The sequence below is a fragment of the Sinocyclocheilus anshuiensis genome, unplaced genomic scaffold (assembly GCF_001515605.1).
Source record: "Sinocyclocheilus anshuiensis isolate Anshui unplaced genomic scaffold, SAMN03320099.WGS_v1.1 scaffold1827, whole genome shotgun sequence".
NCBI classification, from domain to species: Eukaryota; Metazoa; Chordata; class Actinopteri; order Cypriniformes; family Cyprinidae; genus Sinocyclocheilus; species Sinocyclocheilus anshuiensis.
The window spans coordinates 64,115-75,287 of NW_015552696.1; the positions used below are offsets into that span (position 1 = coordinate 64,115).

The 11,173-nt window shown below is 39.8% G+C and overlaps 1 protein-coding gene and 1 long non-coding RNA gene across 4 annotated transcripts in view; both read right to left on the minus strand.

Moving 5' to 3' along the window:
- Nucleotides 1-2,688: 2,688 nt before the first annotated feature.
- On the minus strand, nucleotides 2,689-3,704 carry LOC107667673 (uncharacterized). Its single transcript, XR_001631806.1, has 3 exons — nucleotides 3,608-3,704; nucleotides 3,314-3,521; nucleotides 2,689-3,226 (listed from the first exon to the last, which is right to left on the minus strand). It is a non-coding gene; the product is annotated as an uncharacterized LOC107667673 (long non-coding RNA).
- Nucleotides 3,705-4,566: 862 nt separating this feature from the next.
- Nucleotides 4,567-11,173, minus strand: part of LOC107667687 (filamin-C-like) — a 26,165-nt gene continuing 19,558 nt past the window's right edge. For all 3 annotated transcript variants that reach the window (XM_016459411.1, XM_016459413.1, XM_016459412.1), the window contains 15 exons: nucleotides 10,545-10,673; nucleotides 10,272-10,445; nucleotides 10,019-10,180; nucleotides 9,733-9,936; nucleotides 8,979-9,131; nucleotides 8,756-8,878; nucleotides 8,373-8,609; nucleotides 8,011-8,280; nucleotides 7,766-7,903; nucleotides 7,553-7,668; nucleotides 6,418-6,550; nucleotides 6,111-6,287; nucleotides 5,786-6,004; nucleotides 5,359-5,568; nucleotides 4,567-5,276 (listed from right to left, as the gene is read on the minus strand). In XM_016459411.1, coding sequence (XP_016314897.1) covers nucleotides 5,089-5,276; nucleotides 5,359-5,568; nucleotides 5,786-6,004; nucleotides 6,111-6,287; nucleotides 6,418-6,550; nucleotides 7,553-7,668; nucleotides 7,766-7,903; nucleotides 8,011-8,280; nucleotides 8,373-8,609; nucleotides 8,756-8,878; nucleotides 8,979-9,131; nucleotides 9,733-9,936; nucleotides 10,019-10,180; nucleotides 10,272-10,445; nucleotides 10,545-10,673 — 2,633 coding nt within the window. In that variant the 3' untranslated portion in view covers nucleotides 4,567-5,088. The remainder of the gene's footprint in view (nucleotides 5,277-5,358; nucleotides 5,569-5,785; nucleotides 6,005-6,110; nucleotides 6,288-6,417; nucleotides 6,551-7,552; nucleotides 7,669-7,765; nucleotides 7,904-8,010; nucleotides 8,281-8,372; nucleotides 8,610-8,755; nucleotides 8,879-8,978; nucleotides 9,132-9,732; nucleotides 9,937-10,018; nucleotides 10,181-10,271; nucleotides 10,446-10,544; nucleotides 10,674-11,173) is intronic.

Genomic DNA, 11,173 nt, shown 5'->3' on the forward strand with positions numbered 1-11,173 from the left:
ATACGCCGTAGCCTGACGTGCACCTCTCCAAAAATCTAAACAGCGCGTCAATTCTACGCAGACCGCAAGCGCCGTGATTGGTCTGCAAGAACCCCTCCCTCCAAATGTACTTGAGTTTTGTGTGTGTTTATGTGCACTTTAATATATTTTAATGTTACACCTTCTTATATAAAATAAAACAAAGCAAAGAACAAGTGTCTTATCATTTATTATACTACATAGCATTATACATCAGTAGTTGTCCGTGACAAGCAATGTTGATCTGCCGTGGTACAAGTCCTTGTGGAGATTGAAAGTATGCCATCTTCTACTGTTCCGTTGTTGTCTCCTTTTTGTAGTTTTAAATAATGATTTAATGATTTGATATTTATTTGCCACCGTCACGGCTATAATGCTTCTCCGACGAGCTGCTTCTTCTTCGGCTTTTACCGTGGTACTGCGGGTTACACAAGCAACATGCCCGTGGACACTGCTGACTAGCGGTTTGCATGTGTACTGCACGTTGACGCGGACAACGACGCAGTAGTATAAATGAAAACTGATGCATAGCCTAAAGCCCTGTTCACACTACAAGCGACACGCAACAGCAAAGCGACACAATCCCATTAATTTCAATGGAGAGCTGGCGATTTCCGGCGACATGAGCGATAGCAAGCGACAGCGACCGTTGGCGACCGGATGGGGCGTGTCGCAACAAAGTTCAGAATCCTTCTAATTTATGCAAATGAAGAGCGACTTTCGGGAGCGACAGCCAATAGGAAAGAAGACGGTAGAGCTCAAGTGATCGTTCTCCTCTCAGCGCCGTAGATAAACATAAACAATGGAAGAAAGTAGGCTCTGTTTCTCATTCATTTTTGTTTGTATGTACGGATTTAATTTAGATTTAGATTATATTTAGTCTTTTGCCTCCAAAATGTTTGTACTTAGCGGCAAGAAACCTGATTCGCTGTCAAGGCAACCAGTATTGAGAACGCCCACTAGCAACCTCATCGCCAGCCCAAAAGCGACAAAAGTCGCTGCTAGTGTGAACGGGGCTTAAGGCGTAAAGGCTACGGCGTAGGTCCGACAGGGCGTTGGACGTCTGTACGGCTTCGGAGGATAAACATGTCCGTATTATCAGAAAAACACAAAGGCTCTTTTAAGAGCCGCCCACACGGTCACATAAAGAGTCAATGTTGAAGTGATATTGCTGTTTTATGCTTTTGTTGAAAACCAAAAATAAGACTCAAGTGAATGAATTCTATTTACAAAAGCGAAGTTGGTGTATTGCTATTTATTGCACTGTTTCTTGTCATAAAAGTGGGCACGGCCATTTGTAAATTCTATGGGTCTGGCTTCCGGTCTCATCTACATCCAGGTATTTTTAGCTGTACAAAACAGTTCGTTTTGCTGCTTGATATTGAAAATTGGTGTGTCTTATAATATTTTAATGTATTATCTTGTTTATGAACACACTGGTTTGTAGTGCAAACGGTTTTACCGTTTACTGCACGTTGTTATTCTCCTCGTTATTTACCTACAGCGGTTAATGTTCCGGAAGTCTCACCCATAGGCTTACTTCCGCGTTGAAGAAAAAGGTGGATAAATATTTCCATGTTTCAGAGCCGAAAACTGATTCTTAAAATTGGAGCTCGTATGTTTCCTTCAAAAGCGCACAGAATGCGTGCATGTTTATTTTTGTCTTACAGGGCGTTTTCATTTGCTTCTTTAGCGTTTTCTTTGAATTGAAGTTATTTAAAAAAAATAACAATAAAGAGAAAACACAATCAGATGGAAATGGTATTTAAGTTAGAGCAGAAGTGAAATTGGCAGGACAGCAGAGGAAAATAAAGTCTCTAATCGTCATTGCTCTCCTTTCTCCAAATTCTCTCAATGGGTCTATTAAGGGTTTAACAAATACACTGTTTCAATTCCCGCTCTTTTTGCTACTTATGTTTTAAACAAGAAAACAAATGGGTCTCAAATAGCATACAAATGAAACTTGTATAACATTGGTTACAATGGGGATTGTGTTGATTTAAATGGAAACGGTTTCTAAACTAAACTAACTTTAGCACAAAATGTGTGTATGGTGTATGTTTGTTAAATCAATTATGTGGTCAAGAGGTTCATTAACTAGAAACATTTGAGTATGACCAGATTATTTTCAGTGGGTTAAATTTGGTGCCCCCTGGTCTAGATTTACAGTGTTTCAGAGTCCTAAAGTTGCCAAGAAGGTTTTTCCAGGTTGGGAGCCATATAGCATTACCTATGTTTGTATTTAACCAACCCGTTCTCATCAGTCTGCGTATAAATAACACGACTTTACACTTTCTAATTGCGTGTAATGCATACGCCAAATGCCAATTTTGCGTGCATATGATACGCCAATCCTTCACATTAACTTCGGTGGAGAGCAGATGCGTCCAAATACCACGCGTCATCTTCAGCGGCAGTGACGTCACCAGCGAGGCTCGGTTCGTCCAGTTCACCTGATGCGCGTACACCTTCAAGCAGGTAAGGGCAACGATCTTTTTTTGTAATGAGATCATGTGGTTAACGGTATTATTTTAATTATTTCAGTGTTTCTGCATCATGTTACATGGGGTCGTGTTAAAACCCTATCATAATCTTCTGCCATGTCATACAAAATTTGCAGCTGTTATGCAGCACCCTACAGCACAACTGATGAACAAAAGACGTGACCAATTCAAATCAAATCACTTTATTGTCACAATACCATGAACGCAAGTGTACAGGTGGTGAAAGTCTTGGGTGCAAACTGCAGCATGACAGTATGGATGACAAATGAATGAATAAATATGAAATACAAATACTGAATATATATGCAACACATATATAAGGGACTCAATACAGGTAGAGAACAATATATGGTAAATATTATGCTATACAGCTCATGAAATGAAAACAATAATAATCACAGTACACATATACCTTTGCAGTGCAGCACGGTATGAATTAGTGCAAACAGAATGTCAGGGTGCAGAATAATAGGGAGTCCAGTCAGCGTAACTGATAGAGTGCAGTGTATATGAGGTTGGTGGGGTGTGCTGTGTGGTGTTACTGGTACGAGTTCAGTTCAATCTGATGGAAATAACTCGTCTCGCTGTCTGCTGGTGCAGGTTCTGCGATAACATCTGCCTGATGGTAACGGTGAGAGCAGTCCATGGCTCGGGTGGCTGGAGTCTCTGACGGTCCTCCTCACACACCACCTGGTGTAGATGTCCTGGAGAGACAAAACATGTATTTAGGGTGTGGTAAATCAGTAAACAATATATAGTATTTTTATTTCTAATTGTTGCTCTGGACTTACCATTGATTCTTGTTGGAGGTATGGGCCAAAAGAATCCCTCCACAACTATCTTGCAGTTGTTCAGTTGTGAAATTTACTTAACATCTGCGCTGTCACAGTAGAGCTGTTTGTGAATGCAGTCTTCACAGCAGATAACTGATGGGTTCAGGCAGCAGTGCAGTACTTGGTGGCCATTGAATTGATATCTTCATCAACTGGCTTCATCTTCCTTCAAACAAACAGACAAAACAATAAGTCAACATTAACTCCAGAGAAATGGTGTTGGTGAATACAGGTGCAGGTGTCAGTACTCACCATATTCAGTCATTTTCTGCCCAAATCCCAGAGATGATGCACAGCTGATTTGCTCATTCTAGGAGCTATAAAAAGATGCATATGTGAAAAATGATTTGACTTGAAGAGTCTTTTGAGAGATCAACATCAATGCTGTAGATACCGGGTTGGTTGATTTATTGTGCTGTCATCAGCCATGTCTAAAAGCTGAAGACCCTGAGCAGCCCACTGTTCCATAATTTGAACGCATACGCTACCATTTTAACACGACCCCATGTAACATGATGCAGAAACACTGAAATAATTAAAATAATACCGTTAACCACATGATCTCATTACAAAAAAAGATCGTTGCCCTTACCTGCTTGAAGGTGTACGCGCATCAGGTGAACTGGACGAACCGAGCCTCGCTGGTGACGTCACTGCCGCTGAAGATGACGCGTGGTATTTGGACGCATCTGCTCTCCACCGAAGTTAATGTGAAGGATTGGCGTATCATATGCACGCAAAATTGGCATTTGGCGTATGCATTACACGCAATTAGAAAGTGTAAAGTCGTGTTATTTATACGCAGACTGATGAGAACAGGTCGATTTGACAAACTGGGTTCACCCAATATCATATTCAATATGAATAACACATTAAGAGAGAAATGCACATTTGAAATTAGAATGCAGAGCAGTATGCAAACCAGTTATCTGTCCTGAAAAAGGACAGATAACTGGTTTGCATACTGCTCTGCATTCTAATTTCAAATGTTAATGGTAGATATGTATACTGTATAGCTAATACAAACCTAAAATGATATTTTCAGGACTAAAACAAATATAGGATTCACCTGAGAATACAGAGTGACTACTATACATTAATATTAAGACATTAAACTGAATACATTATATGACTGAATACATGACACAAATACATAAAATATTTGCTGTTTTGTTTTTTGTGAACAGAAAAAAATCAACACACTTAGTTTTATTCTTTATTTACGTTTCCAAATGCATATTAAATAATTGGTTAAGATAACAAAATTACATTCTATAAAGCATATAAAAGCACTGGATACATCTATACACTGTTGAAAACGTCAGAACACAAAATCATATTGCTATGATTTCCCCTGACCAACAAAAGTGCCCTTCAGAACAATAAATCTCCCTCTGTAAAATATACATTTCCTCTTTTGGTGATTAAACAAAAGTGGCATTCATTGACATTTAATTGAACTGTTCCGTTATTCCTTTTTATTAAATACAAATCTTCTCTCTTTTCATGATAAATGGTACATTGTGGTATCCAAAATGCATTTGCATCAAACAGGTTAACATTAAATAAAAGACAGCACCTTCTAAGATCAGCCTCTGTCATAAAGCTTTCCTCAGCGAGAAAGTAAATATATATAGGGTTTTTTTTCCTCTCCTAAATGTAGCAACTGTTGTTCGATTCAGTAGTTTTGTTTGTTTTTTTCTTGATTAGGAAATCTAGAGGTATAAGCATGTTTAGGGAACACTCACATGGAAGGGACTTCCTGGTACAGTTTCATCCCCCCATTTGACAATAACAACATAGTTTCCTTTCTCCTTCACTGTGTAGGTTACATTGTAAAGCTTGTTTCCCATGTGTTTAACAGCCACATCTTCACATGGAGTTCTAGGACCATGGATGCCAACCATTAGCATGTTTGTTCCTTAAAGGGAAAAAAAAACCAAAATAAATATCCTGTATATCTGTATTTTGTTGGTGCTATACCATTATCGGCTTTATTTTACCTGCTTTACTACAGTCAACGGAAAAAGTGTTCTGACCCACGATGGCTTTGGAGAGGCCGGCACCATGACATACAACCTTACTGGCATCTGATGTTGACTTGGAGCTGGACAGAGAGCTGAAAGCTCCTGCCATCTTTGAGGTTTTGGTAACCGTCTCCACAATGACTGATGAAGTTTCATGTAGACTGTGGCCTCCAGACAGACGCATACCTACAGCAAAAGACAGACGTGTTTACATCCACGGCCACAACTCTTGCAATTGCACAAATATTATATACCTGAAAAAAATACACTGGAAGTCTGATGAATTTAAATAATAATAAATAGTTCCTGGTTCAATTAACAGCATTTGGGGCATAATATTGATTACCAACAAAAAAGTCGGGACATTCCTTTACATTGAAGAAGGAAGTTTAATCAATCCTACCTGTAACCTTTGCTTTGAAGGGACTGCCAACAATATGCTGTGGACCACCATATTTGATGCATATAAGGTAGTTTCCTGGCGCCATCGGTGTATAAGAGACTTTGTAACCTTCTAGACACTCAGTGCAGTCCATTTTGACCTTTGAGGGACCATCAATAGTAACAGATAAGGCACTTGAACCAGCCTTGCATGTGTTAACGACAAACTCAGAGGGGACCCCTACAGAATGGTAAGAACACAAGATTACAGTTGGATCAGCTAGTAATGTAGAACTGACTGAGCAAGAAAACCTACAGCAACTTTATACTAAATCCTGCACCAGTACCTGTGCGTCCACCCTCAAGTCCTGGACCGAAGGCAGTCACCATTCCTGGATCTCCAACGCTTTCTGCTTCTCCGACACGTACTTTGAATGGGCTTCCTGGTATATGGCTTCCATTGAACTTCACATCAATGGAATGAACACCATTCTCACGTGGAATGAAGCGAATTACATTCTTGTCTATGAAAAGGAGGGAATCATGATGTTAGAACAATTAAGTGTTGCCTATTCAATGAAAGTTACATTCGCCATATTTGAATGCATGACAGCAGTGTTCTTAAAACAAAAAATCAACAGGTCTACAACTCACCGCTATCCAGTTCAGTCACATAACACTCCTCTACTACACCAGAGGGGGCGTGAACTTTTGCATCTATGACACCTCTCGCCCCATTCCTCTGAACCGCAAATGAGGCTTCCTGATTAATCTTCAAATCCTTCTCCTGCACGTGAAAAGAGGAATGAAAGTTTGATTTCCCACTCAAATGCACAGCAATACATTCATGCCCAGACAGAGAGATTGACAGATGGGTAGATAAATAGATAGAACACGTAATCCCTGCTCAATAAAGTAATAGCATGGCCCTGGATAGACATGGAGTCCAATTACAGCTCATGGATAAAGATAACTCAGCCATGACTCAAAAGAGCAAAAAGAGTTGTTCTGGCAAGCTTGTGTTTTACTGTTGCTGTAGTTACTACCATCATTTGTAATATGTGACTCTGGACCACAAAACCAGTCATGAGGTTCAATTTATTGAAATTGAGATTTATACATCTGACAGCTGAATAAATAATCTTTCCATTGATGTATGGTTTGTTAGGATTGGACAATATTTGGCCGAGATGCAACTAATTGAACATCTGGAATCTGAGGGTGCAAAAAAAAATCTAAATATTGAGAAAATCATCTTTGAAGTTGTCCAAATGAAGTTCTTAGCAATGCATATTACTAATCAAAAATTAAGTTTTAATATATTTAATTGAAATTGAGATTTATACATCTGACAGCTGAATAAATAATCTTTCCATTGATGTATGGTTTGTTAGGATTGGACAATATTTGGCCGAGATGCAACTAATTGAACATCTGGAATCTGAGGGTGCAAAAAAAAATCTAAATATTGAGAAAATCATCTTTGAAGTTGTCCAAATGAAGTTCTTAGTAAAGCATATTACTAATCAAAAATTAAGTTTTGATATATTTACAGTAGGAAATTTACAAAATATCTTCATGGAACATGATCTTTACTTAATATCCTAATGATTTTTGGCATAAAAGAAAAATCAATAATTTTGACCCATACAATGTATTGTTGGCTATTGCTACAAATATACCCCTGCTACTTATGACTGGTTTTGTGCTCCAGGGTCACATATGATCTAAGCATTCCTGTTTGTTCTGCAAGGCATAGAGCGGTTGTGCTTAGCCGTGGAGCTTATACCTGAAGACTTGTAACAGTAAGTCGACGTGCATCATCAGACAATGTAGCAACAGGAACAATGAAGGGGCTATCTGGGATATGCTCGTTATTGAACTTGATGGAAACTTCATAGTCACCTGAGAGAAGAAATGGAGAACGGGAGCGCAATGATTTCAACTGGATTTGCAAAATAGGTATAACTCAAATCATAGCGAGTTCTGTTGTAAACCTCACCTGGCTCCTGCACAATGTAAATAACACCACAGGATCCATCTTTTCTGTCTTCAAAGGAGATTTCAGCCTTACTTGGACCCTCAACAGCAATGGACAGACCGCCTGCTCCAGCCTCTCTTGTCCAAATGCTGAATTCAGCTATCACAGAGTAATGAAAAGAGAGATGCAGAAGATGAGAGGAAAATCTATCACAGTATTTGTCAATACAAAAAATCGGAAGAAAACAAAACGTGTTTAAAACATACCAGGAACTTTTGCGACAGCTCTCTCTAGGCCTGTGCCTCCAGCCCGGACCTTGTGAGAGCCTCCTTCCCCAAGGGGCCCAACTGTGAACTGGAAGGGACTTCCAGGGACATGCTCACCCCTGTATTTGACGTTGACCGTGTGAGAACCCATTTCAGCAGGTTCGAAGCGGACTCTGTAGGTACTGTTCCCGCTATCAACAATCTCTGCATCGGCTACATTTCCACCAGGGCTGGTCACCTGGGCTGTCATTCCCTGAATCTCTGTGTCAGCTGGAAATGGGAAAACCAATGAAGGTAACCAATAAAACAAAAGCTGGGGGTGTTTTAGGGAGGGAGGGAGCTTAATAATGGTTTATCCTTACCCTCTTGCCTTACTGCACCAAAGCTACCCAGTCGTTCTCTTCCCAGTAAGGACTCAAAAACATCTCTGAAAGGGTCACCGCCAAGCTGTGTACTCTCTTCTACGTGTACCTCCCGCTTAGTCTCACCTCCGTGGGTCTTGCTGATTTCTGTGCGTTCTGTACGTGTGTAAGAGTGGCTACTGCGTGTGAAGGTACGAGTTAAGCGCTCCTGTGCTGACAGCATCTGAAACCAGTTTCCTGTGTAGAAATGCATTGGAGAGATTTTCGGAAACTTTAGTTGTTTAAAACGTTTTCAGACACCCTGGCTAACTCTGTAACAGTTTATTGCATTCCATTTAAATCCTTTTTTTTTAAAAATCGTATATACTAACAATTGTTTTTACCTGGGATTTTGAGGTTTAGGTCACATGCACTGCCTACTGAGGCAACAGAGGCAGCTTGCCGTTTTCTCGTTATACTCTCCTTCATCCTTCCTTCTCCTGTTACCTTCACTGTAAAAGCGCTTCCTACGGAGTGGGACGAGCAAACAAACTGTTACAAATCTCTACTATTGTCAACTGCCAGTCTACATGAGTATATCGTTGTAAAGAAACACTGAAAAGTAACCTGGTATGTGTTTGTCTGTAAATTTGATGTTGATGATGTAGTTGCCCGGTTCAGTGGGGCAATATGTCACTTTACACGTTCCATCTTCCATATCCTCACAATTGATATCCACTTTACTTGGACCCTCAATTGACAATCCAAGTCCTCCATATCCTTTAAAACCAAGATGGTGTGAAAATCATTTTAATTAGGGGTATTGCATTAGGTTTAAATTTGAAATCAGTGTTGGCGGTAATGCATTACAAGTAACGCAAGTTATGTAATCAGATTACTTTTTTTAAGTAACTAGTAAAGTAACGCATTATTTTTTAATTTACATGAAAATATCTTTATGTATTTAATCTAATTTTATTAATCATTGTCTTTGCTGCTGACCTTCGATGATCCAGTTCAACCATACTAATAAGCAAAAATGACTTTAGATAAACAGTGGTGCACTTTATTCTTTTGCATCCTATTCTTAATGCAGTCCAGAAGTTGAAAGGTTTGTTTGGCTGCGCCCTCTACTGTACAGATGTGAATTTACATTTTCTGCTGCTGAGGCTTATTCTTTTCACTTTTGGTGTGAAAGGACTTTTACATTTGCCAAAACAGAACTTTATTTTATATTAAAAACAAACAAGCAACCCCAGATGAGGTACTTTTTAGCGAGTAACGCTATATTGTAATGCATTACTTTTAAAAGTAACTTCCCCAACACTGTTTGAAATCATGCGTAAACAACTCTAAGTGCAAAAGAACTGCAACAACATACCAGCATTTCTAGTGTCCACAAAGAACTCGGCCAATTCAAAGGTATGTGCTTCAACGAGACCTTTACCAAAAGCCTTGACCCTGCTGGCCTCCCCGATTTCAGATGGCCCTACCATAATCTTAAAAGGGCTGTTGTTCACGTGTTTCCCACTCTTCCTCACACTGACCTCATGCTCCCCCACTTCCTTTGGGGTGAACGAGAGACCTAGTGAGGCAAGGAGAGCAGAGATTATTTAATGCAAATGTAGTATATGCAGAAAGCATTTTATGGCCTTTTACGTGCTTACCAATGTGCCAGTTGGGCAGTCTCTTCAGCAGGCACGGTTCCTCCTTTCCTGATGGAGCTTTAATGCTAGCTGTCAGATAGCTCAGGTCTGTTTCTGTGATCTTCAGTGAGACATCTGCGGCCGTGCCAACGTTCATCTGAGATCTTCGGAGTGAATCGTCACCTACATGGACATGACACATTAACAGAGAAGATGGTAAGTCACCATGTGCAAGAGTTTAGCTATTTTTGCCAGGTCAGAGTGCTTGTCATACCAGTGATCTTTGCTGTGAAGGGGCTGCCAGGAATATGACTGTTATCAAACTTGACGATGATGTTGTAATCGCCAGGTGAAGTGGGCAAGTAAGACACAGTGCAGGTGCCATCTTTATTGTCCTTACAACTGATTTCTGCTTTAGATGGACCCTCTACAGCAAGGGACAAACCACCTGTAAAGGGCAAACAAAATGGACTAATTGTTACGTTTTCTTTTTTTTTTATAAAAAATATTTACATTTGCTTTGATGCAAAGCAAAACCTTTTTGTACCTTGTCCAACATTCTTGGTAACAACAGTAAAAGTGGCTGGTTTATTGACTGTCCCATGGCACAGACCAGGTCCATAGGCTGTGACCATTCCACTGTTCATTACATCTACATAAAACTGCAAAGGGCTTCCTGTGAACATAATTGCATTCAAGTCATGATTCTGTAACAAGCTTGGTGCAATGTATCATTCCATGGATGTTAAATGAAAATTACAGTGGTCTTAAAGGGGCCATATGATGCGATTTCAAGTTTTCCTTTCTCTTTGGAGTGTTACAAGCTGTTCGTGAATAGATAAGATCCCTAAAGTTGCAAAGACTAAAGTCTCAAACCCAAAGAGATAATTCTTTATAAAAGTTAAGACTCGTCCACACCCTCCTAAAACGCCTCGTTTAAACATGCCCCCACATGTCTACGTCACTGTGTGGGAAGATTTGCATAACACCACCCAAATGTTCACGAAAAGAAAGAAGGTGTAACTTTGATTCTCGCTGTAGTATTGTTGCCGCCGCCATGTCGTGGAAACGCTGTGTATTTCGTTGTGAAAGCGAAACTACTTTGTTTGGCCTTCCAAAAGAGGACATGACTAGAAATCAGTGGTTAAGTTGTATTTACAACACTGTTCCAGAACA